Here is a 27,182-nt window from a genome sequence, read left to right as displayed (position 1 = left end):
TTTAACTAGAAGCAATGGATCGAGGCGTCTTGTCAAATTTGATATCAATTAGTGAGAGTTTATTATACATTAATGACCTTTAAAAACTTTGCACATATTTTTAACATCGGTCCTTGTAAAAGTTGTAAAGTCAACTTCAAGACATTTCATCTTCCTGGACGTGATAGTATAAAAATTCTGAAAACCTTTGAAAACAGATAAACAAAAATATTAAGTGTCTTAAAAAAACAAAACAAAATAAATCAACCAAATTATTAGCATGTAAACGTATTTAGGTAATATAAAATAACAGGGACTTTTGATGAACTATTTGAAATTTTATATCTTTAATTAGGAATGAGTATATATTTAAACTGTGAAATATACATAGGCCTATAATCAAATAAAAAAAAAGAAAGACTAATAATGTAATTAGTGCCTCGGGGCGGAGCCGCGGCACTAATAATGTAATAACCAATCACCTGATTTTTAATTTGCCTCTGACTTCAACAACAACAACCTCCAACAAGAGAAAACTGCCAACAGAAACAATTCCATACAAAATATACAATAAAAAATTTGACCACCCTGAAATAGTTGATAAGTTTCTGCTACATGGACCATTTATATTCCTTTAATCACCAGCCTCTCACACCCTGTAATGAAGCCTGAAAGTGTCCGTGGTTGAAGGGCCCCTCGCTGTTACCTGTTAAATCATCCAGCTGGTGATGAGACACGTGTGAGGCTGAGGGAGACACACTGTGATAACTGCAGCCATACACGCCGCTGTTTCCATATCCAAACACGGGACTGTAATGTCCGAGAGTGATATTGTAAGGTGATGAATGTGAACCTGCGCTGCAGAGCTTCCCGTCCCGCACCAGCACCGGCACCGCCACCCTCCTGGGTGCAGTTGGACAACCCGCCAGCTCCAGAGACTTGTCCTGCCTTTGACGCTTACATTTGTACCTCCTGTTCTGGAACCAGATTTTGACCTGGGTGGAGGTGAGTTTGAGGATCTGGGCCAGGTGCTCCCTCTCCGGGGCGGACAGGTAGCGCTGCTGCCTGAACCGCCTCTCCAACTCGGACACCTGGGACTGGGAGAAGAGGACCCGGGGCTTCCTGCGCTGCCTGGCTCTGCTCTGTGCGTTTTTGTCAGGTGAAATGTAAAGGCCGCTCATCTCTGCAAATCACAAAACAGTCACATAAATCAAATTTATTGAACCTTACAAAATTCAAATCCTACAAACCATTTGGCTGCTATATATTTTACACATTTAAACTATATTAGATGGACCTACTAAAACTACTCTTAAATAACCGAATAGTTTTATTCTATTTTTCTCAAATAAAAATACAAAATGTGTAGATGGAGTTGGATGGTGTTCTATACTTGTATTATTTTTAAATAAAGTCAAATCTGATCAATTTTACGTTTGTCTTCTTCAACTTTTTAAAAAAAATTTAACTTTATTGTAATAGGCTACCGTACATTTCGAAAATGTTTCTGTTGCATTATTTCTACAATAGACTATATTTTGTGCTACATATATATTACATACACACTTTAATATCAATAAAATAAAATAAAGTGAAATATAGACGCATTGAAAAAATGTACGAATTAGAAAACGAAAATTTGATTATTTTTGACATTTAAAAAGACGACACAGTTTATTACTTAACTAAATTCAAAACTGATAACTTGCCAGACTTTACCTGACTTCAAATTTGATCTTGTAGTTAATGGATCGATAGAAGTTGTGGAAAAAAAAGACCACCAAACAGGACTCTCTTTGAGGAGCGTGCGCCTGGTTATCTATAACGATTGTAATTGATCACAGTGATCTTTTAATTACAACAATAATTCTATTCACCACAAGTCAGTGCTCCTTATTATCTTCATAAATGTGAGTGATTTACTTTTGGATGTTTGGTGGCAATATATTGTAAATGCATGTTTCCCATTCATCATGGCGTATTGAAGTTAAATTCTTCTTAATAATATTTGCTCAGGTTTGGAAAATGAAACTGTGGCAGGTCATTGGCCGCGGTTCATCGTATCACTCACCCAAGGCCCCATTCTGTCGCACGGCCTAACCCCACGTAAACAGCCTTCAGTGTATAGAAACCAACTAATCTGCCCGTGATGTAAAGCATGTGTCACCTCACCCTTCTCATTTATCTCCTCTTCCGCTGCTGACTTGTGAGTATCGAGCTTCTCCTGCATCCCGGAGGCGCACGGCTCTGGCTGGCAGTCATAGAAGTCCCGGGACGCGGCGTGTGTGTGCTGCTGCTGCTGGTGATGATGATGCATCGGAACAACTTGATCAGTCACCAGAAATTCATTTTCAAAGTCATGGTGGTGCTCCAGCTTCAAAATATCCTTGACAGAAAAGGGCGTCGAGGTTGAGGTTGAACTGGGATGCATCCCCACCCTTGCAGTTGCAGCTCTAGATGATTTTTTGATCCTTTTTACGCACTGTGCTCGAGCTGCTGGTGATGCGGCCGGACGTGTCTCTTAACTAACTGATGAGTGAGGGCCTGGGAAGATTTAAATCATTCAAGGGCCCAGCTAAAGAGCAAGGGGAGAGATATATCTGTCACCCCTCTCCAAAAACACTGGCCAACACCCTGCCTGCCTGTGCTCACAGTCCTGCAGCTCATTTCCTTCTCACCTTACATGAACACCTCTCATCATATCCACCCGTCTCCCTGTGTCAGGAGGTGTAATTAAGAAGGTTAATTAAGCGATAAGACTACTACTACACACATTTGAGTGGATTTCTACACTAAATATGTTTTATTCTTAGTAATTCTATGACAGGGAAGACGTTGCTTTATGCAGAAAATTATATTTCTAACAAGCCATTTTGAACCAGGCTGCTCTTAAAACATGTGGACAAACTCTCCACTTTTTTCATGGTTATTCAAAATCCACGTCTGAGAATGAACCTGTCAGAAATAAAACAGTTTGTGGCCAGAAATCTGTTTAATCGCGTGCATTTGAACTATTGGAGATCCAGTTTTAAAAAGGGGGATAATTTATTCAGTGTTTAGCCAAACCACCCCTTCTGGTGAGCCCAGTAAAGCCACTTAATCAGCTCGCAGGTCTTCGGGGGGTTGAGTGATCTTGGGTGATGTTGAACAGCTTTACCATCAACATTGTCTTCCAGCCACGTTATTAGTGTTCTCAGGCCACAACAAACAGAAACATTACACCTGATGTTGTGGAAGTGGAGAGGCGGCGGCGCCAGCCCGCAATGCATGACTGAGGCCGAGACGCGCGTCCACACAGACAGGAACAAGGACAGACACGGGCTGTCCCACTGCAGGATGTATGGAGGGCACTTATAGGTCTGAGCAGGTTTTTCAAAGCACTGATTGAAATTGTTGATTGATCCTTTATTTAGAACAATTGGAGTAGGCTAATAACAAATGAAACCTGGCAACTCTTTATAATAAGGTTTCAAAACGGTGTTAGTGCAGAGATAACATAGAACTCATGGTGACTTGCAGTATATATCATGATTTCTTACTCATTACTTAGAAATGATCAAATCACTTTGAGTGTATGTGACTGGTTCATTAATTAATCAACGTTACAAATAGCTAGTTTATATGTGCACACTTGTGTAGTGCTACCATGAAGACTCTGTTAGTTTAGTTTTAAGGGCGAGCTGCTGAATAAGTGGTTTAAATATTCCTGAAAAGTTCCTGCTCTCCAGTTGAATTTGGATGGAGTTGTGTTTGCACTTTGCTTATGGTCAGAAAAATCAGAAAAGAGCTGCATGGACAGAATTATACTTTAGTGAACATCCACACAGTCCTGAGAGGAGGCAACAAGTGAAAACACCTGTGTTAGTGAACCGTGCAGAACTGTTGATCTGTCATTAGCGAAGCTGCTGTTCAAGTTTTAAGACAGGTTTGAAAGTGTGCTGTCTGAAACAAAATCAGCCCCACTGCTGTTGCACCAGTGGTTTAATCTACAGTTCAAGCAGTTGCTTTGTCCTGAAGAAATCACTCAAATGCCATTTAAGGTCCCTATTTCTGGGGTTTAAGTTAAACCTGTGTAAAAAGGTTTAAGGCTTTGAATTCATCTAAAAGTCAGATTTATACATCCAACGACTTTATTCATTTCTATAGTTAAAATTTGTCAGCATGTTTATTCTTAAGAAGAGCCCTTGTTTGTTGTTTTGAAGCAGTTGTGTTGTTGCATTTATCATTTTTTAGTTAGTTTTGTTCTCTTTTCTTTGGCTTAGGAGAGCCTGGAGCTATTGTATTTGATTAGTTCATTAGACCGTGTGCCTTATTTTAGCCTTATTTTAGCCCTGATGCAGGATGATCATATAATGCATAATCCTCTTGGATAACCAGGACTGTATTTGTGACTGTGTTTGGTACAACCTTTTAGTAAGGTCTAAAGGAAATGATGTACTGCTCCTCTTGCCTTTGGATTAACAGAAGATGAACATTTATTCTCTCAATATATAGAAGAAAAAAAGACAACGGTCAGTAGCCAGAGCAGGCCTGTTTGTCACGATCATTACTTGAATGTTTTCAGTGAGAAATTGAGGGAGCATGGCAGCAAGCAGGAGAGAGTAGACAGAGGAACAAGTAACTGGTAGAGCAAGTGAAAAACTAAGTGGCTGATCAGCCTGATAGCAGCTGGCAGGCAGCTCGCAGCGCTGCTGCTGCTGCTGCTGCTGCTGCTGCTCAGGCCGCGACAAAGACAGAGAAAACTACTTCTTGTCTTAAGGTGAGGACAGTGATAATGTTCCAACTAAGGACTACAACATAGCAACAATGAATTAAATCAGTCTTTAGTTGTGTATCTGTGTCCAGGTCCAGGAAAGTAAATCTATGAATTAATTGGCAGAATTGAAATAGTTTTATTTAAGTTTCACAATAAAATAACCTTTTATGTCTCAAGTAATGATTTTTCGCTCATTAATATAAGATATAAGATAGAAAAATAGCTTATAGTTATGTGAGGTATAAGATTAAAACATATATAAATATATACACTGTTGCTCATAAAGTTGGAATAAAATATTTTTTACCTCTTTCCATGAAATGATTGTGACAATGTGATTTATTTCATTTCTCCTGGGTAATTGGGACACATAATGTAATCATTGCACCTGGTCAAAAGTGATTACTGATCCATTTAAATAGGAATAAACAGAGGATTGTGACTGAAAACAAAATTATTCCAACTTTATGGGCAACAGTGTATATGTATTCATTTGTTTTCTCAATGCAGTGCCCCATAGGAAAGATTTCTTGAGTTTATGACTGTACTGAAGTAGAATATTTTTTTAAAATCTCTCTTTTATTTTGAACCTTTCTTTGCATGTGGTAGATACGTGTGGTCTTCAACACCTGTTATCATCTGTCGCTGCTTTAGCCGCTTCCTGGACCTGCTGGTTAAACAGAACCTTAAAACCTAATGCAAGGCTCAGGTTTTCAACAGTGATATTCTGTGGAAGAAGAACGCCATACACTGACAAACCAAGAAACCTGAACTTCAAAAGCAGAGGGAAAAAAAATCACAAGTTAACTGTGAATTGTTTGACACTTTGGGGATTTCAGGGTGTCCAGTTTGATGGGTAAATTACTTAATCACTACAGCAGTGTTCTGTGAAGGCTCGGAGCAATGCTCTCTCTCTGAGTTTCTGCCACTCCTGTTCCTCAAAGTCAAATACTTTCCTACTGATCCCGCTATATGTCCCCTCACGGTAATATAAGAAGCTAGCTAAGTACGGTTTACCACAAAATACCCCTAATTCATCATACAGCAAAATAGGAGGGTGATAGCAGCTGAAAGAGGAGACAGAGTGGCCTTGCACTGAGTGAAACTGAACCCAGCCTTTCCTTTGGCCAATATGCAACTGAAGATACTCATTAAAATGTTACATGGCGTTGACTCATCCAGCAGTCATGACAGACCTTATACTGACGATGAAATATGCTCACTCTAGATTCCTGTGAATTATTTCACTTTCCACCTTATCAGTCGAAACGTGGGTCATTGTGACCCATATCCAAACCACTGTTTACATTTGAATAATATCAGTGTGCCATCTTAATCATTTTGCTAAATCTTATTTACTATCACCTGTATCGGCTGATGCACCTGACCAGATAAACGTCACTCCAACCTGTTCATGTGTCATCTCCTGCGTTTCTACACTTTCTACACACATGGCTGATTTAAGTTCCTTCTTTTGCAATGAGTGTGACTGATTGTTATTCACTTTTGAATTCAGAGACCTTTGAAAAAATGTTTTCATCTACCTTGCTCTAGGGGAAGGTTCATCTGGATTAATTCATCCTTAGTTGAAGTCATGTTTCAGATAAAACTGTGAACAGTGAACATACATGCCATCGATTATGTTCTCAGTGTCTTTTTGCTTTACTGTGACGTCTATAACGGCAAAGCTTTAGTGGTTGTTTAAAAAAATGTTTTTTATATTTATTATTTGATGGACAAAAATTATGGATGAGGAATTGCCCTAGATGAATTCACATATTCGAAATAACCATTTCAGTTTGACATGACAGACTGCTACATCATTGTGGGGTGCTTGTGGATTTGCCCTTTCAAAATTATGGACTTACAATTTGTTAGCTGAAGCTTTGTGTCCTGTATGAAGAAAATATGTACAACCTGTTTACAGCCACTAGATGTCTCTGCCGCACTGTGTCAAATCCAAGGGCTCCAATAAAAGGATGGAATTATCTGCACTTGATGATCAATAAGTGAAAAAATATGATTCATATATTGTCATTCAAGCAGAGCGCTGTTAAATTTACCCTGAGTTCACAAATTACATGACACACTGATGTCTCTTTAACACTGGGAGCGTCTTTTCAAACTAACACAAAAGCAAAGTAGACACAAGCAATATATCTATCTTAATCTCATCTTGCCAGTTTTCTGAGCTAAACCTGAAAGCTTTCTCTATGAGATCCTACATGGGAGTTTCTCTTCTACGGACAAGTCTTGTGTTGTCGTGTTCCTCTAAGTCTTTCACGAAGGCTAAGGCGTGATGTAAAACAAGAGAAATTAGCACTAAGGAAATTGTAATCCATCTCTGCTTCAAACTAAAACAACACTGTGAGGAACATGGTTTTGTCCATATTGGTGAAACCTGCCTTTTCCTCTTTTTTTTCCCACTGCTCAATGTTCTGCTGGAGAGCCGTTAAAATAGTCCGGTTCTGCAAGAGAAAGCAACATTTGAGAGCGTTCAAGAGCATTTCACCTGCTAGTGAAGTGACTGAATATGATGCTCAATTGGCTCCATCAGTCTGATAGGCTAAGGGAGACATTAGGTGCACAAATAGCATGGTGCTGAGCAAATTGAAAAAAATGGATGGTGACAAAACGCAGTGAACCTATGTATCTTACTATTTATCCATCTACCTATATTTTCCGGTCAGCTGTGCAGCCGGAGTAAATGTGTAGTTTAACGTATTTAGCATATCCAGAACCAAAAACTGCCTTGCATTCAATTCCAAGTCAAATCTAAAGATGCTTTGGCAGAAATGGAAAATGCTCTGTTTCATCTCTTTCCCCTGCCACTCCAGCGCTTTCTTCAGTAAAATTTGATCTAATTTTCTTTCCCGTCCTTGGGTATTTCCCCACAGAAATGAAGGGATAGTGATTGCTGGGTAAGATTGGAGTGGATCTAATCTTCCACTGCTCTCAGTCATACTCCATTTCACTGCACATCTAATTTGTCACACTGCTGATGAATATGCCACAAGTTTCATGGGAAAGAGAAGGACATAATGAATATAAAACACACTGGGAGAGGGGGAGAGGCAATTGCCGTACCGCACTAACCACAGTGCATTGTTCATTTGTCCCATCAAATTGCTGACACTATGCATGCACCATGGATACATTGCTTTCCTCCCTCAGAGTTTGATCAAGAGGTTAAAACAATGACAAACAATGGTGGGTTTGTTTTCTTGCCTGCAGATTGTAGGCAGAAGCTTCATGGTCATTTCTGATCATCAACTACAGGCTCAGCGTTTATCCAAGGAGGGGGCATGCGTCACCCCTCACCTCTGTGCACCCTGCTGTTCAAATCTGCATACTTTTTATAGGTCTGCTTGTAAGAAATGCATGCAGACTGTAAGTGGGTGACATTGTGAGCATTGCAGGCATATGCATTTTACAGACATGCACGTGCATGAATCAGAAGCTACTATAGCAATGTATTTTTTACAAAAAAAGCACGAGCAGATGGTATGAATTGCATCTGCATAATGATATTCTAATTTTGTCATTATTCATTATTACTCTGGTTATGATTGTCAGGGTGGTGATACACTCGGCAGCAGTCCAAGCAACAGGCAACAAAGTGAATAAGCAGGGTCAAAAATCTGTTCAAATGTTTCCTGGCAACAAGATGTTTCTGTGTGTTGAAAGCAGTAATTCCATCCCAATTGCTTTTAAAAGCTGCCCACCACATAACTGCAGCAATGTAACTGGGCAGAAAGACTCAGTGAGAGACAGATGTCTACACTGACCATATGGAGAAATTCAAAACCGTCTCGTCCTGTCCATCATGCTCTTGTTGAATTCATTGATGAGTCGAGAGTGAATGTCTCTTTAAAGAAGGGGATGATAGAATCTGTGTGCAGAGCTGCTGCATCACCTATCCATGAGACTGGAGAGCGGCTGATGAGAAAGCCCTTCAGGACTCTTCTCTAAATAGGCATGAAATTATATCTCCCTCTGACTGAGATTAGCGTCCATGGAGCCTCTTGCGTTCTGCCCCCTCTTTTCCTCAGGCTCTCAAACCAAACAGGCACTTTGCAGTTTCAGCTCGTTTGTGCTCAAGTTTAAGAAAGTTCATTTTCATCAGGAGGTGCTCTCTGTGTCCTTCATCTTCCTCCGTGGGTCCTGCAGGATTTGTCACACATACAGAGTACTGAAGGGATGTGGTAAACCATAGCAGTGTTATGTGCTGATGATTTGCCTTTAAGCAGCTACTTTATCATTCACCAGGATGAATTTGATACACTGTTAGTTTCAGCACATGCAATAGTGCAGAACTTATTCACACATGGCTGGTCTTTGAAAATCAATCCTTTTTACAATAGAAAGCTCAAATAAATTTTGGATTTGAATTCAGTATTAGTCACTCTGAAATAAAATCACAGTCTAACGGAGGCTGTAAAGAAAAGACTTAGTGTTATCAAATGGGAAATCATGCACTAGGACAAAAAGGAAGTCTATACACTGTATACTCTGTCACTCTAAGAATAAAGGGACCAAATGGGAACAGAGCTGAGAGCTACATGGTCATGACCTCTGTGTTCCTGGTCTGGTCTGGTCCTGGACACCCCAGGTAATCTGGTATGGGCCAGTTGATTTCAGAGGACATCTATTTGAAAGAGAACTTTTGCCATCACAGGAAAACTGGCAGCTGAAGCCTGCACTTGAATCACCACCTCAGAGGTAAATGGTTTTCGATACTGTACGTGTCAGACATGGTGGAAAATAATGGAGCTGGAGTCAGATGGAAACTGGTTCTTGGTATGTGAAACATAATGTGAACACAAATTAAGCAGGTTCAGACAAACAACTTCAGCACACATGACACTTGTTGTTCGCACCTGACACTAAAATCAATATTTTTATATGAATGAAAAATAAATGTATCCAATGAATATGTATAATGTGAACGGATGAAGTAAGAAGAATTATACCCTGCCCCAATCCATTGTGTTGTTTGTTTTTTCATTGTGGGGAGGTCAGAGCCCCCCCTATAACAATAATCAACAATCAATAACTAAATCAAAGGTTTAAGGGTTTCTGATCAGGGTTAGTTAGTGGGCCTTTGTTTAGAATTATTTTAACTGTCTTTCCTGCTTTTTCTTGAGTTGCATCTTCAGCGGGAGAGTTGAAGCTGAAACCGACATAGAAGCATTTCTTTAAAATCTGGTGCCAAGCGTTTGGGCCCCGAGGACTGATTCTGTTTCCATTTTTCATGTTGCTGAGGAAATTAGAAATGCTAATAGCCCTGGATATTATTGTGGTGTCATGGGTGACACATTTATTGTAGATTGTGTGGTCTGGTTGGAGAGGTGGTGATGAAGGGAATCAGCAATCCAGAAAATCCATCACAAATGTTTTAGAAAAACAAACTCCACTTCTTGCTCAACCGGTCAACGGATCATGGCAATTTGCTACATCTATCTTTGTGTCTTTTGTGGTTTCCCAAACATTTTGAGGGGTCAGGGTGGGGCGGTGGGGGGGTGTGGGGGTTGTATTTGTATTGCCATTGCTGTGAACCATAGAGCCAGAACATATATGCATCTCTAAACTTATCTAACCAGCAGTGGAAGGGAAAATTTTACTCAGTTTTCACCAGCTTCCATCCATTATACAAGTTATGAAATCAGAGACCCTTCTTTGAATATTTGAGGGCAACTGATAGACAGGAATGTCGAAGCATGAAAGGACTTTTACTAAAACTTACTTATTAAACTGGTCAGTATTGATGTAAATCTGTGAATGATGATGGATCCAACTGAGTGAAAGAAGAGCAAAGCAACATATTTCATACCATATGCCAGATATGATAAATATTTTATTTCTGATCAGCAAAAGACACACAATTGATGCATTTGTATCTTTCATGACTTTTCAGTACAGAGGAAAAACCCAAACATATACACAGTATGGGTATATATGTATATGGGTATATTCTAAAGTGCAAGTGATTCACAAGGGTCAATCATGCGTTACATAGCATCTGTATCAGCAACTTCAGTAATCTCCTTAAATCCTTGATAACTTTTTGAATCCGATAGTAAAATAACTGTCACTTATATATGAATACAAAATAAACTTTACTAGTCACTGAAGCTTTTTGATTTTGTTTAAGCGCAACAACATTTATCAATCTATTTCAAGTCTTGAGAGGAAAGAGTACCATGAAGTGCCAGGAGTGTGGGAGTCTTTAGTCTCTGGTATTGACAGGAGAAACAGTTTCACAAAAGTCACCACGGGTCAATTTAACAATACTCCAGTACCACCTTAAGCACCCTATAGTTGAATTAAAATCTAAAACAGAAAGAAATCGAAAGCCTTATACTTCTCTCGCTTTTGTTTTTCCCCAATAAGCCTTCACGGGTCACCTAACTCGGGCATGTTCTCGTCGAAACAGACATTCAGTGTACAGGTACATTCTCTGAAATTACCGTTACATTTGACTTGGTGAGGAAACAGTCAATTTGCCCTTGCCAAATATATTTGACACAAGGAATGTTCATAGAAAATAAATATGAAGACATGAGATAGACATTAAAATGCTTAAATGCAAATGCGAACTGATGCTGAGCTGACTGTGTGTTGACAGATCGGAGTGGCCACAGTAGACGGGCATCTGGACAGCATCATACAGGGAAGTAACAGTTTAGCAGCAGCTGTTGGGTTTTGGATTTACCCATGGACAACCAAGATACAGACATATGTATCAATAGTACATGAAGAAGCCCTGACCCTTCAGGATGCGAAATATTCAAACTGATTTCCATTCACTGGGTAAATAAAACATGTCTCAGTTGCACATGTGCTGAATGTTTCAATGCCCTTTATAGTGGTTAAGATGCAAAGTGCATATTTAACATAAAATAGTAAGCTAGGATATACTACAGTGTGACTATAGCTCTTAACTTCCCAAGTGATTCCTTCAGAACTGCTGTCCTTTTGCACCAAATGACACAAGAGAAATGATCAGGTTCACAGAACAAAAGAAACACCAGTTTACACAAACCACAGAAACAGAAAGCGATACAGAGGAGCAATGCCTTCACACTGTGAGTGCAGTATGAGAGCACACATGCTGCTGCTTTATTCACACAGCATCAGCTGGCACTGAATGAAATAAAGGTCAATTTCTGTGTTGCTGTGAATCCTTTGTGTGTGAGATTATTGCATAGTTTGGAATTCTTAACATAGCTATTGACACTGAAAAATAAAGCATCTCTTTTTCTGGTCTGTGCTTCACTCTTATCAATCCAGAACAATATATAGATTCACTTGTCTTTTGCAAACAGGACCAGGTTCAATTGCTAAAAAAAAAGGAGCAAAAAAAAAAAAAATCCTTATAATTTTGTAATTAAAAAAAAAAAAAAAAGTTAAGATGATCAGTTTGCAAAGATTTAATTTTTAAGAAAGGGAATTTTCTCAATCAAATTGCTTCATAGCGAACTGAACCCAGCCCTGGTTCCAAGTTAATCTCTATATTGAGTTTTTCAATGTGCACAAAAATTTGCAGAAACAATCTTAAACCACCGGTTATCTCATCGAAGTTACTGGCACCAAACCAGCACCTGTCTACCAGGTATGGATAAAACAAACACCAGCATGAAAACCCTGCTCAGTGACCGTGGCTCTGCGCTAGTCTACCGATTCTCACAGATTGGCTTGATCGTAGATGTAAGAGAACGAAGTCTACTGGGACTTTTTTAATTTGGTTCTATAGAGTTTAAGTGTATATATCGATGTTCCCCTCATATTTCTTTTTTCAGCGTTTTGGTTATTTGAGTTGAAATTGGATGTCACATGTTTTCATGCACTAATCTGGATGTGGCAACATTTGTACCATAATCTGATGACAGTAGTGGGGATGTTGTTGCTAACGTTTCCAGACAGTGTCAATCAAATCTGATCAAACCACACCCGCACAGTTCTGATGAAATACTAAATAATTACTATTGTCGCTTATTTAGTTGTAAAAATTTATTGCCACCTAAGATTTACTTTAATCAATTTTTTAAGGGCTTTAAAGACGAACTACAGCTGAAACCAACACAAACAACATGACATGTCTCCTTTGAGACATGTCATCCTTTCTCTATTATATAATATCAGAGGTGACGCCTTTAAAAGAGGAACACAAAAACAATAAATAATAACATAAAAGAAATATACGGCATGAAGATAATAGCTGACATTGACTACGATTAGAATTTGTCTACATTTAGCCAGCCATCTTAAGGAAAATTTGTATTATCCTTTAAACTAGTGCAAAACCATCAAAAACATCACTGTGAGCGCACTTAATGCTAGTGTTTGTTTTACTGTGACTACACCTGCTCAGACTTCAATAATGTGCACAAAACCCAGCTTTGAACGAGCACAACTAGCAGCTGAAATGGCAACCTTATTTTTTTTTTTAAACCAGAAAGTGTGTCAATATGAAGCTAGAGTTTTGTTGTGGTCCCTTGTAACACCCATAAAGTACATCACCTGACCTGAATGACCAACCTTGTTCCCCTATGGCCAGCACAGAGTCATGACATGGGTCCCATTCAGTCACCAGAGTGTCAGCTCTTTTTTTTTTTTCTTTTTCTTTTTTTTTTTTGGCATAGAGCTCATGTTCAAATAGGAGCCATGACTGAACTGCTTTTTAAATCTGTAAACGAATTAAAACTACAATAATGCATTAAAATAAAAAAAAAAAAAAAACATTAAATAATAAAGTAGGAAAATAAATATCATTCCAACAAGGCTTTTTTTTAAATAGTCATTTTCAATCTTGACACTGGAAGCCAGTGTGTATGTCACGTGATTCACCTCAGAGAATGATGATCATCAGTCCAAGAAGATGGCTGCTCTCAGTCTCATCGGTGAACGTGCTAATCAGCTACTGCACATACACCACTGCTTCACACTCAGTTAAGAACATGGATACAGATTCCACTAAACATGGTCCCACATATACTGTAGAGCTCAACAGTCTTAAGCATTACAAGTGTCTGGATACAAGATATGCAAAATTGATTTTTTTTTTCTTTTTTTCTGATAGACAGACTTGGCCATGACCTGGACGATCCTTATGTGCAGGACGGTGATTTGAAACACACGACCATGACTACATCTGCCATCAGAAAAAATCAAATAAAAAAAATCAAAATAAAATTAATTAATAAAAATCATAAGTACTATAGCTATACACTATTTTGGTATTTCATGAATAGCATTCAGGGCAGTTTGAAGTTTTTTGGTCAGTTTAAGGTAACCTCTCAAAGGTTATCATGAAACCTCTACAGACCTCACTCCGTATGAGCACTCTCGTTTAGAGGGCTTGCTATGGCTGTCTCAGATAACTTAGTGTACAGTACATTTAAGTGTTATGTTAGTGTCAGAAAATAGATATGAAACTCATTTCCACATCTCATGCTCACAATTTGACTGGTCTCATTGCTGAAATATTAGATACATCTACCAATAATTTCGCATTCCTATCAATGAACTAATAATAATCCAACTATCTCTATTCATGAACAAATGTCAGGATAATGAGATTGTGTTTTTGTCTTTTAAAGTACGGACTTGTGCTCTAGAGGTGTGAATCACCATGGCTGCTTTTTTTTCTTTTCTTTTTTCTTGCTTGGCATCAAGAGACATCTTAAGGATTCATCCCTGTTGAAGGAGGTGAGGAGGAGTATGAACAGGACCGTGTTGCGCAGATGCAACAGCCACATGTTCAACACTAACTGTGAGCGGACACGTTTGAAAACAGTCGATGGAAGGGGGGTTCTCTCAAGCCTATAGTGTAGGATATACAATATAACGACAATCAAACTCTGATATCAACTCTATGGGCGTTCCGGCATTCCCTAGAGGTGCATATTTCTGTAACTTCCAGTCTAGCAGAGGAATGGATTTTATCACCCCTAGGGAATAGAGGAGCTTTCGTGATGTTTTGAGGGGTGTGTGGAGTTTTTTTGAATCTGAGTGGAAGTTAGGAGCTGTCACTGGCAGAGCGCTTTTTGCCAAAATGACTGGCAGGGTCTCTGTTTCGCAGATTAGGCTGGATCTTGTACATATGGGGACCCATGGACCAGCGCCAGCTCCCACGGCCCTCCACTCCAGTTGGGATGGCGGCAGCTGCAGCCACAGCAGTGGATGGGCAGGGCTTGTTCTGCAGCAGCTGAATAAGCATGGTCATCTCTGGGCCCAGCCGCGACACCATGCTGGTCCTAACGCGGTCCACTGTGTCCTCATCACAGTCCATCAGGCTTTGAAGCAGCTTACCATAAAACCTGGGACAGCACAAAGCATCACAGAATGATTTTTTTAAGTGCTCAAAACCAAAAGGGACAAAAATTTACAATTTTTTCTCATTTCACAGATCTTCTTTGGAGGTTTTTGGCATTCTCAGATCTTAATATAGTATATCTATGTATTTGTACATGTGCTGTAAGGTCTGATGTCATCCGTATGGGAGTGACCATCCCGGCTCCAGTCACATCTAAGCCTTGTGCTCCACCCTCCTATCCTTCTGTATCCACTCCCAGACTGCAATCCTGCATGTATTACAACAACAATAGGAACGAAAACATCCAAACTTGATATTCCTGTTTTATTTTCTTTCATTGTATGAAAGAATGTATGAAGCAGATGGTAACCAAAACATGGAAATCAATACAAATGTAGCCATCTGTTACACTACGTAATACAGGGCTAAAGGTGCATCTATTTGTATATTTGTAATATGAACAGCACTTTAGGTCATTGTGTCTCTCATTCACTAAAGTTTAGCAGCAGATACGTTTCACTCTTATTGTCCACTACTGGAGAGCTGCACGATTATTTTCCAGTCGTTTCTCGGGGTCAAAGAGCTTCACAGGGTTTAAATTCTGTAATGACTGACATTTTCTTACTTAACAAATCATGTAACATGTAGGACTGTCAACCTCAATCGACTTGTGTATATGTATGTATATACTATATGGTGGAGGAGGAGCTCACCTATTGGGGAAGTGACTTGGCAGCTGTGCCACTTCACCAATAGCATCTGGATTAGATCGGGCAACAGTGCAGATATCCAGCTTGCTGTAACACTCCTCTTGGACCTCAGATATCATTCTTTGGAAGGTGGAGCAGCGGCGGATGGTGGGGAATGCCTTCGAGGTGATGCCATTGGCAATGCACTTAAGGCTCTCCTTCACAAATGCTTTACCCTGTAAAAAAATAACAAAAAAAACTTGTGCTTCACACATTCTTGCCCTGACAGTTACACCCATATAATACTACACAGCTCATGTGCACTTAGAAACAGACAAAATGGCATACTGTATGTAGTCTTTGTGAAATGAATTAAAGCGTATACCTGAGTGTCAAATTTAGCAGCACTGTATAAGAAGGACTTGCAGATGTCATGCATGCCATCTGTGTCACAAGTTGAGTTTTCCAGGCAGGCGAAGGCTCCGCAGCCAACTTGGAGGGCACTGTTGAGACAGCGTGCCACATCTGCTGTGGGCACAGAGAATGAACCATCAGCAGGGGAGCCAACAGTGGGTTCACTGGGAATCACTGCACACTCACTGAGCTCATTACACAAGGGTTGCCAGGGTTTCAGCTAAAAAAAAAAAATTCGACGAACAAAAGAGAATTTTCATACTTTGGTGATTCACAAAAGACGTACAGTCACTCGGGGCAAACATTGACTTGACTGGGGATTGGACACCTTACAATTCTGAGAGTCTCAGACACTATTTGGCACTACTGCACTTTTCTCTTGGCAGGGACCTATATTCCACTGTTTGGTTCTTTTCAGCAGAGCTTGGATGAACAGTACCAGAAATACCAAAGAGTTTCCTGAAAATTGTTGGCATGCCTGTAGACACACATAAACATACACTTGTACCGCTGGCACACACACACACACACACACACACACACATACACTCACTCACACACACACATACATACGCACGCACAAATGCACAGTGCCACCAGACTCTGTCTTCAATTATTGTACGCGAGCCGAACTTGTCAAGCTGATTTGAGGACTCTGACTCCAAACCACTTCAATATTCTTAACTATTGACTAAGCACATGTCACAATCCAGTTACATACCCAGAATTGATCCCATGCGCTTCTACATGATGAAATACACACTCAGAAATATTCATTTCAGGAGCATCACATGACCAGAAGAGTTATTAGGCTAGTAACCCTGATCTTCATCTTTGTAAAGCCTTCGAAACAGGTCCCCTGCAGCAGCATTCAGTCCTTCAAAAACCACTCATAGCCATGGGACACAGCTCTAAGTCCATGCAGTCGACTTGACATTTTTACACCAAGACAGAGCTGTAAGACATAATCTGTAAATCAGTGTATCCAGATAGTGGGCTTCCCTTATTCTTTATCCAAGAATCCACTGAGATGGCAAGCAGCCTGACTTAAATCCTTTGTAATAACCATTAAGAAATGTCACAGAGGATCCTAAGCCCACTTGGCAGACTTCAAATCTGGGGCCCCATGTTGACCTGCACAGTCAGATAAAGTCTGCCTGCCATCAGGGACCAGAGATTCCTCTCAAAATACAGAGAGTGAGCTGCAAATCTTATGATGATGAAGCAATTCCTGCAGAAGGGAATCAGCATCCCTGTTACCCACTGCCTTTTTTTATCACTGAGCTGTACCTTTGTGTTAAGAAGGAAAAGTCAAAATTTTAATGAAGCCACACAGACTTCTGCTTTGCTGTGTCATTTCTTGATGGTTATTACAAGGGATTTTGACTTAGGTCTTTCTTTTTTCTTTGATGGATAAACGTCAACTAATAGGATTGCATTTATTTGTCCAAAAGGCACAGCCCGAGTGACAAACAGTGTAGCTTTTTTTTTTTCTGAGGCATGCTGGAGAAAAGGTACAATGGTGTAGCCTACTTCTTTTTCTGACTACACAGGCTACACAGGAAGCTTTATGTTTTACGCACTGAAACCCCCTTTAAGTCCACTGTAACGCTGAATAGTTGGACCTATGCAGCAGCCAAAGCTATGAGAGACTGTCAGCATGACACAGCCTGCACTCTCAGGTGTCAGCACCAAGCTCCATGCTCATCTGTTGCCGACAGGACACCGGCAAAAACCACAGCGTTAATCCCGCAGCCTTCTCCGTGAATCAACGCGCTCGTTTAGACAGAAAGGGCTGCATAGGCCAAAAAAAAAGAAAAGAAAGAAAGAAAGAAAAAAAATGTGAGAAAAAAAAACCTCCACACAGGGAGCGAGCAAAGGTAAGGCTGTGCATTGTAATAATGGTGTGTAAAAAAAAAAAAAAAAAAAAAGCAAGCTGCACACTCTGAGATATGCAGATGGAAGCAGCGTGTTACTTACAAGGGCTATTGGCAGAAAAGCGTGCTCTCCTGGGCGAATAAGACTCGTTCTGATCCAGTTCATTTGCAGATGCGTTCAGCACCATCAGGAGAAAAAGTCCGGTCCTCAAAGGCATCGTCCTCTCAACACAGATGATACAACTAAATGGAAAGAGACGCCTCCTGCTCTGTGTGTAATTCATAGGAATAAAAGCTCCAAAAGCTTCTGCAGCGCCGAAAACAGAACAAATGTAGGCTAGTACAAGTAGGCTGCCAGCAATGTCTCTACATTGGACTCCTCACTATCCTTTTGACTTGCATGACAGATAGCACCGATGTCAAGTCTGCATGGGTTTATATGGGAGCGCTGAACATTACGAGTTCTGCGTTTGGACCAATCAGAAGGCAGTATTCAAGACCGTGGTCCCGGTCTCTCCACTACTAATTGATAAAATCATTTAACAACAGCCAACACTGTGGATCTTCCAGCTCAGCGTCAAGGTTGTGGGAATTATTTCCTGTAATGACGCCAACAAACTAAATACGAGCACTATATATTTCTAATTGTTATCTAAAGGGACTTAAAATCATCCTTTCTCTCAGGCTACTACATTTCTATTACTATATCATTTCTGTGATCCGATTACCAAGTGATCCCTGACTGACAAGTATTAGGCTACAGATGAGTCACGAGGCTTGAAATAAGGGTTGTGCCTTTGATAAATGGAATAAATTGGTTTATGGATGAGTTGTTCCGTGATCAAAACGATTTACATAGAATAAGATTTTTTTGTGTTGCCCTACAGTATAGGCAGGCTGACATGAAACCATGCTTGCATAAATAAAAGGTAAGGGACAGTATCAAAATTAATTAGGTGGAAAGGAGGGAGTTTGAAAAGGTAGAAGGGTGTTGTATTTTTCTTTTGACTGAAGGGAGAACAGTCTTGAGAGGGCATTTTATTCATAGTAATATATTTTTTTCCAAGGTAACATTTTTTTAGAATCAAATATTGTAAAGATGATCACTATGGCATAGGGCATCCAGAGCTTCATTTTCCCCATCACAATCAAAGTTGCCACAACTTTTGACCATTGCCAATTTCACTTCTTCTGATGTGTGTATTGTTGGCTCATGAGAAAAGTATCATTCCATTACGCAGAAAAAAGGAGTACACCCTTTACATTTGTTTTTAGTATATTAATAATAGTTTGCCTCTCTGAGAGATTTAGAGAGGGTGGTGCAGGTTTTCCTTAGTCAAGAGGTGGATTCAAAGAAAAATACTGATAACCTCAAGGCAGGTCTTGTTTTTTGTTTTTTCTAAACGGAAACAGGAGATTCAGCCCTCCTCCCCACCCCAAATAATTTTTCTGCTGTCCCTAACATCAACAAAGGCAAAGCCCTTCACCACACTGATAGACCTGAGGTTTTTAACCAACCAGTTTTTTAGTCAAATGTGGTGCATGCTTTACCAGACTTTGCCCAAATATCAACCCAGAACATTCAAATGACATGTCTTTTTTATCACTCTGGCATTTTCCTGAACCATGCTCAATGATGACACCATTGTTGCTTTAGCTTAGGGAATCTACTTAACATGGAGATAAACTACATGTGCTGTTGACATAAAGTGTGGATAATGATTGCTGCTGATCTAATCCTCCATTCTCCTCTTACTAAGACCGTAAAATGTTGGCTCAGAGTCCACTAACTTGCAGCTGCACGTGCCGCCGCACAGAGGATGATGTGTGGGACTCTAAGCTATCATTTATCATGGAGGCCTCACGCCTCTTCACCCAGTGCAACGCTCAACCATTACAGACAGAATCAGACAGTATATGAAGCCGAATTGTCCTGATAATCATAGAATGGAATAAAAGAAAATGTTTAACAGTGATCTGAAAACACTTTCTTTGATTTAGATTTACAGCAGAAACCTCTTCCTTAGCTGAAATACAGTGCCTTTCAAGCACCTGTAAATGTTTGTCCTCTTATCTCACTAACCGTATCATGTTCTGTCAATCACTCTTCTTTTCCTGCAGTGTTTCAGAGAGCAGAGAGCACCTCTTCACGTCTGTCTTCTGTGCTCTGGTTATCTTTGGCAATCATTGAGCTATAACCCTAATTTCTCCCAGAGCGTTGTCAGGACTTGGGCATGATGTCAAGCTGTTGGCACCTTATGTCTGCTGGGGAATCCAAATATGGGCCCCTGCCAACTGCACCGATAGCCTTTGTAATGGAAAGATGATATGAATTTAACAGCCTAATGAATGAGCTATTATCTACTGTCACGGTCAATCACCATCAACATCCTCGTCTGAGAATGGCATAAGTTACATGTTTGAAAAATGATTTTTGACAATTTGCACAGTTCAGACTAAGTTGGATCAGTGCTGACCTTTTGAAAAGAGACCAGAGAACGCTCTGTGATCTAATTTACCTGATTGGTTGCGGGTTTGTCCTTGGATGGGACTCTTTAGGTCATTTAAGTGCTTTTTTTTCTCTTCTTTGAATGAGACATGACCATATTTAGAAAATTAGGAGTAATTGTCCATTATAGTGTTGACTCTTACATGTCTGTCCGTGTGAATGAAGGCTCTCTCCTTGTAAATTAGGTGTGGAAAACAGTATGTCAAAGACCAGCCTGCTTGCTCACTGGTTATATGTCAGCACTCCTAAAAAGCCTAAAGAAAACAACAATGCAAACAATATGTAGGATTTGAGTCAGACGCTGAGCTGATATTCATGCTTTCCATGAATATGTTGCTGCTCTTGCATTTATTGCTTCCCTATGTTTTTTTTTAAACTCAAGTGGGTGGGGGTTTGGTGCGTCTCAGCTGAAACTGAAGACATGAACTGAGAGTTTATTCATGAGTTTGGAAGTCGGTCTCATCCTTGTTAGCACATCACTGCAGACTCTTCAATGTTGGAGCGAAGCCATACCACAAGCACATTTGAGAATACCACTTCTGCGTCCTCTTGGGGGAAAGGATAATGAATTCCTTTGTCAGGTAGAAGAAGGTGCTTCACCTTGTTTTCAGAAATATAACAGACAACATAGAGGGCAGAGTTCACCGAAAGGACAAATCTGTTGCAGAGAATGAACATGCAGTCAAAACGGGCGGCTGCAGTTTTGCATTCATTTACATTGAGGTGGATGAACTGATTCTCTGATTAGACGTCACTTTGCATCTAAGTTGAATTTTGCCCTAAGCTTATTGCCGTTTGCCTGACAGCAACTTCCTCTATAATTATAAGATTATGAGATGCTCATTATGAGCAAGAGATTTGAAATTAGTGTAAAAATGGGGGGTTGATCTTTTATCAAGTGGAAGCTAATTAATCATAAATATTGCTAATGTCTGCACTGAATCTTTTTATAATGAGTTATATAAAAACACTTGCAAGGAAGGACAGTGCAGTGCAAGTCTACCTGCGTCCACAAGAGGGACTTTGTCAGATTTCACTGACTTAACATGAGCTATTACTGTGAAGTAACACCTCCAAACAGTCTGGTGTCTGAGATGTATTGGAGGGATGGAGAGTGGTCCATGATTTGTGAAATTTGAGAAGTGGAAAGGATGCGAGACACCCTGCAGGATCAGAGTCACATCCAAGTTTGCCACATGTAAAACCGGTCAACGGTGATGTGTTTGCACCGTCATTCAGATTTTTCTGTGTGTTTTGATGTGTGTCATTTGATTCGGTGGGGGGTGGGGGGTGGGGGGGTAATGCATTTTGCTTTCTGGCAGCAGATGACTGTGGTGTTCACGTGTGAATGACACTTGAATTTTGAGGAAATATTTTGAACATGACTTGGGTCTGATCTGTCCATTAGACTGAGCACCCACCCTGACATCAGCTAAAATACAGACCGTGTCACTTTTATATCTCAAGAGTGAATTTGAAATAGATACACATCCACCTATAAGGCTCTCAGGATGCAGAGAAATTTGATTAATTATAAAACAAAATGTTAACAACCTTTCAAAACCGCTTACACAAACCAAATTAATTACAGTTATAGTCTGCATTGTTAGATGAAAGTCTATTGAAACACCAGAAGTGGAGCAACCAGACTGAGATTTGGTTTCTGTGGGCACACTGAGCAGCTAAGCCCATTCGCTATTGTGAGTGGTATTCACTACTCAGAAAGGCTGAAATTAGCAGACACCTCTGTGTATAGAGCTCTAATTTGTTGTGGCCTTATAGAGCTCAAACTTCTTAGAAAAAGTAGGATTTTGACAGAGAAAATGCTCATTGGCACATTACCAGAAAAGAAGGTGGAATGTTTCAGTTTATTTTCTTAGGAGTGTTAAATGCATTTCTTCCTCTGTAGTATCTGAATGGATGGTGTTTTTCCTCAAACAGATGTCTGCATGACTTGAACATAACGCAAAAAACTCAGGGGATCTGCATTCCTGAATGTGTATCCGATACGAGCAGCATAGCAGGGCTATACATCTGGAAGCTGGAATGAAAACACACTGCAGCTCTGCAGCATGAAACATTAGGAACAAAACATTGCACAAAAAAAATTTAATTGCTACAAATGTTTTCACATTTTCGCTGCTCTGCAAAGGGAATAAGAATCAAAGAAATGCAGAAACATATAACACAGTGGGATACAAATCCTAAGATCACTTTTTCATTCAAGGGAATGGTGGAAGGATCTTGCGTGAACGATATGGATGGAAGATTGTGGAACACTTTTAAAATTTCTTACTATATATGTTATGTAAAGTATTCTGTGAAAATGTAAACTGCAGAGAGAGTATGAAACAACTTTTTCCACCCTTTACTGTCTTCGAATCCAACTGCTGAAGCTGGACATGTCTGACTATAAGGGCAAGATTGTCTTCTAGTCAAGTACAGGAACTATATGGTTGTTAAGGCTGGTGTGAAAGCACTGGGTTCCTAATAATTTACAATGAAATAAATCACTGTATTCATAATGTGTGGACAGGGGGAATCATGTTGAAATTTAAACTGGGGCTTCAAAATAAAATGCTCCAAAATCCTCACTAAATATTGTCCACTACATTTAATTTTGTACCATTTCTGCCATCAGTTTTACAGCCATAATTTACTTTGTAGAGCTGCAACCAGCAGAAATTGCAAATTGTTGGTAATTTGTGCTCAGTCGTAAAACGACGACTAGCAACATGCTGCACAAACACGACTCAGTCAGCGGACGACTCTCTAAAGAAGCACTCTGTACCCTCACCTCCCCTTACATTGGAGATACGTGCTCACTGATGGACTTGCTTATGTTTGCAACTGCAGCTGAAGGAATGAAAAAGAGGTTTCTTTCACTGGCAAAGGGAATAAATGTATTGAATAAATAGATGAAAACCAGATTACAAATAAAATTGACAGATTAATGAACATGAATAAACTTGACCGGTGAACACAATGATGTTCTTGTGTTCTACTGTCATCAGTGCTGTCACAAAGAATTTCTGAATGATGTATTTTTATCTAGATGTTCTACACATCCTCCAGGTTACACACTATTTTGTGATTCTTATCCGACTCCTGATTTGAAGTTCATTGATTTTTGGTCCTGCTGAGTCTCCTTAGTTCACCCATGGCTTCAACATGTCATATACAAGCATCCACGCAGCTGAAGTGTCCTTGTGCAAGATACTGAATCTCAGCTCCCAGCTCCACTGGTGACCCAGCACCTTGTAAGACTACTGAAATAACTCAGTTCTCCTCAAGGAACTAAAATGATGTTGCTTACCCAGATCAGGAGCCCAAAGACATTTTACAAGGCCAAAAAGTGCAGTGTTTGATATTGTGTCTGCTTGTCGTCTGCGTGCTTTGCTCCTGTTTTCTGTTGCAACCAGCTAAATCTGATTGGAAACATTTTTAATGGGAATGCGTTTGAAGTAAGATGGTGGAAATAATTATTGTCTACTTGCGTGAGCCATGCTGTTGAAGATACATTTGAAATGCATTAATTTATCAGACCCACACTATTTCCCAAAGGGCAGAGCCATTCGCAAGGCTCTGTGAAACACTAACTCAACTATATCATTCCCAGAGCTTCATCACTCCTAATCGTGCTGTGGCGCTTTCGCAGTCAGCGTTTTGAGACACCTGCTGTCTGGTAGGTTTTTGTGGTTAATATTCTCTGGTGCACAGGTGTGTCCAGTTACTGTTTCCAACAGCAGCCAGGGTGATGTCAATGCAATATAAAGAGAATTTACTTTGTAGTTTGCTTGAGCAACATCCATGCTAGATAATGACTGACACCTTTATATATTCTGACTTCATCATCAGAAAATCTAAGGAAACTTAAAAGTTTAACAGTACTTGACAAACGTGTCTGAGAAGTGACCTCTGGAATGTGAACTTCAAGAGCCCTATGAAATATGAAAAGCACATTTTGAGACTTGCAACTTTTGCAATGATTTATTCTTTGTGTCAGACCTTTTAAATCCAATGTCATGGCTCCTCAGTTGAACATCTTATGTTTGTGGAGTCCATTGTTTAAATGCCAGAGTGTTGGTCTCAGCCAAAACGGTCTGCTCAAGAACAGTGGAGTACTTAATGCAAGCACCTGAATTACACAGTGCATTTTCTTGCTTTTATGCAGTGTTATAAAGCTTTCAGCTTAATGCACAGTATGGGTTCTTATGTAGGTATAGTTATAGTATTGTCATTATTCTTTCCAAAACTAAGACAGCTATGGGGGCAATGGACTTTCTGTTATACCTCAACAAATGTTCTTAAATTAAAATATACCTCTACTGGATTTCAGATAATTAGTCTAATTTCTCTTTACATTCCCCCGCCCAAGCACACACTAGCACGTGTGCATGAACACTTCAGAAACACACATACTCACACATACACACACATCAAGCAAAATCACAGTCTGTGCACCTTAGAAGGAGTCCGTCTGTATGCAGCATGCAGTAGTACCTAGGCTATGTTCCCTTCACCCAGCCATCTGGTTTCAGTTCAGACCCATCTGGATCTGTCTCCAGCCCAGGCATCTCAGGAATACATTTTGGAGGGGTGCCCACATCCGTTCACACAGACAAGTGTTTTCAATTACTCAATTTTAAATGTCTCTAAAACCCAAGTGATTGAGCTTTTTTTTTTTTTTTAAAGGCGGCAGTAGTGGTAAATACTATTTTAAAAGAGCTGGTTCAAAGGAAGATGGTTAACCAGTATACATAAGACGTCGACTGAGTTACACCTTGATGGCTATGCAGGAAGCATGTCACCGCTCAACAAGCCAACCATAACCACAGTTTACATACTCTGCGATCACAACACATACTTGTTTACTGACTTCAGTGCTATCACAGATATCCTGTCAGACGACATGGAGGGACCAGAGAGTCAAGAAGTGATGACAACCACGCTAAGAGCTCATCTCATATCAAAATTGAAAAGGATGATTTCACGAGCTCCCACACCAAACACAACGAGTTAGCTTTATGTGTAGTTGAGGTTTTAATCATGTAATCCTAATTCCTCCCTTCTTTGTTTTGGTACCTGGTCTGGAAACACGTGCATGTTAGTGCATGTGAGTACCTCCTCTTAAACTGTTGGCCCTCCCCAACACACATGGATCGCCCAAATGTAGCACAACACAATTGTGATTGGCCCAGGTGCAAACATTTTTCTTGCCCCCCCCCCCCCCCCAAAAAAAAACGAAAACATAGGGCATGCACAACCACTTCAGACAATGGCTATGTTACCATGGAGATGCTCACCATGCAACTCCCATCCAGCAAACTAGCAGCTTTAGCGACAAAATTATCAACTACTCTAACTCAAACCACCACAGCAACTATGAAACATCTGAAATAGATTTAGCCAGCCAACACTAACAAATAAATACAAAGGCAGCTTACTCACGCAACTTATCACAAATGACAGGGTGCATGCTCATTGGTTAAATTAGGATCTCCCAGAAAGCCTTACTTTGTTACTTTTGGGAAGAAAGTAACCATTTTAAAAAAAGTGGTGGGTATAAATCATGTTTATTTTTCACAAAACATACACTTTTAGAACATTGCATTAAGAGCAATAAAAATATATTTAAAAAAAATAAAATTACAAGTTAAAACCGTAAGTGTGATGTGCTACTGACAGCTACTTGAAACCGCTGTGACGCTTTGAGCTTTTGTTGATTATATATACAACTAACATTTGTTTAGAGAAAAATGGGCTAAACACATGACGCATATAGTGGTAGTAGTAAATGGTTCAGGTGCCTCCTGCAACTTCGAAAAGTTGTTTGACCGAGGCTCATAAGGTAAATGATTCAGACGAAGTCACAGTTAACACAGAAGCACAGGCAGAGCGACCATGTGGACGACCGGCCCAAACCCGGTCGGCAGTGCACGATCGAAATGTCCATAAAGTTTTTTAAGCTGTTGCCAGAAGTGGTCTCTGGTCAGGCTTTACGACCTCCTACTAGCTGCTAAAACACTCGTACCTTTTCCTCAGGTAAGTAACTTAACTTGAAGGTTAGCCTACATAATGTTTCGTGTGTGATCATTAGTGCATCAGTAGGTGTGGTAACTTCGGCTAACTTGCTGTTACATGTATTATGATTTTTTTTTCAGTAAATGTTGCTTTTGCTAGCAAAGATCCTCTATCTGCTAGCACTGCAGGTGGAGCATGTCACGTAATGTTAGCAAACTGGGCTAACGTTTGTGGCTGGGTAGCTTTACTCAGTTGTGAGTAGTTGTTGTGCTTATGGCAGCCGCTTTCACTGGACCTCCTAACACCTAGCTGAACGGGGTGGTTGTGGAAAAACGGAGCTGTGGCCTGTGAAGAATTTGTTTTGGTCTGAGATGCTGGTGGTTTAGTGCGACATCTAGTGGGAGTGACGATCGTTTACTGAACCTTCAGTATTTTGCACAATTTTTCTGATGTACATTCTGATATTGTCTTACACTTTTGTTTTGATAGCAAATAAAGTAACATGCAACAAACTATAGCCTGTATATAAAAATAGCAAAACCCAACACCAGTTTGCATGCATCTTGGCCAGCTGCATTTGTGTCACTGACATAAAACTTTCCCATTTCTTTAAGAG

General features: G+C 40.0%; 2 protein-coding genes across 3 annotated transcripts; both read right to left on the bottom strand.

Annotated features, from left to right (window-relative positions):
* Nucleotides 1–617: 617 nt before the first annotated feature.
* On the bottom strand, nucleotides 618–2,410 carry nkx2.7 (NK2 transcription factor related 7). The gene is made up of 2 exons (XM_056375768.1): nucleotides 2,152–2,410; nucleotides 618–1,162 (listed from the first exon to the last, which is right to left on the bottom strand). Exons 1-2 carry the CDS (start codon nucleotides 2,408–2,410, stop codon nucleotides 618–620), a joined length of 804 nt encoding a protein of 267 aa, XP_056231743.1.
* Nucleotides 2,411–10,579: 8,169 nt separating this feature from the next.
* stc1 (stanniocalcin 1) lies at nucleotides 10,580–18,467 on the bottom strand. 2 transcript variants are annotated; one of them, XM_056375430.1, is made up of 4 exons: nucleotides 18,137–18,467; nucleotides 16,128–16,270; nucleotides 15,767–15,978; nucleotides 10,580–15,057 (listed from the first exon to the last, which is right to left on the bottom strand). In XM_056375430.1, the coding sequence occupies exons 1-4, from the start codon at nucleotides 18,315–18,317 to the stop codon at nucleotides 14,757–14,759; spliced, it is 837 nt and encodes a 278-aa protein (XP_056231405.1). In that variant the 5' UTR covers nucleotides 18,318–18,467; the 3' UTR covers nucleotides 10,580–14,756. The 2 variants fall into 2 exon arrangements, with proteins under 2 accessions (XP_056231405.1, XP_056231406.1); XM_056375431.1 differs by having other exon boundaries at nucleotides 16,128–16,267.
* Between the last annotated feature and the right edge of the window lie 8,715 nt (nucleotides 18,468–27,182).

The sequence above is a fragment of the Seriola aureovittata genome, chromosome 5 (genome assembly GCF_021018895.1).
Source record: "Seriola aureovittata isolate HTS-2021-v1 ecotype China chromosome 5, ASM2101889v1, whole genome shotgun sequence".
Classification (NCBI taxonomy): domain Eukaryota; kingdom Metazoa; phylum Chordata; class Actinopteri; order Carangiformes; family Carangidae; genus Seriola; species Seriola aureovittata.
This window is presented reverse-complemented; position numbering and strand designations above follow the sequence as displayed.

Coding starts and splice junctions, on each gene's coding strand:
- stc1 (XM_056375430.1), bottom strand. CDS start 18,317: ATGAATTACACACAGAGCAGGAGGCGTCTCTTTCCATTTAGTTGTATC. Junction 16,271..18,136: donor CTTTTCTGCCAATAGCCCTT/GTAAGTAACACG, acceptor CTGTGCCCACAG/CAGATGTGGCACGCTGTCTC. Junction 15,058..15,766: donor CCAAGTCACTTCCCCAATAG/GTGAGCTCCTCC, acceptor GTGCTGTCCCAG/GTTTTATGGTAAGCTGCTTC.
- nkx2.7 (XM_056375768.1), bottom strand. CDS start 2,410: ATGCATCCCAGTTCAACCTCAACCTCGACGCCCTTTTCTGTCAAGGAT. Junction 1,163..2,151: donor AGAGGAGATAAATGAGAAGG/GTGAGGTGACAC, acceptor TGTGATTTGCAG/AGATGAGCGGCCTTTACATT.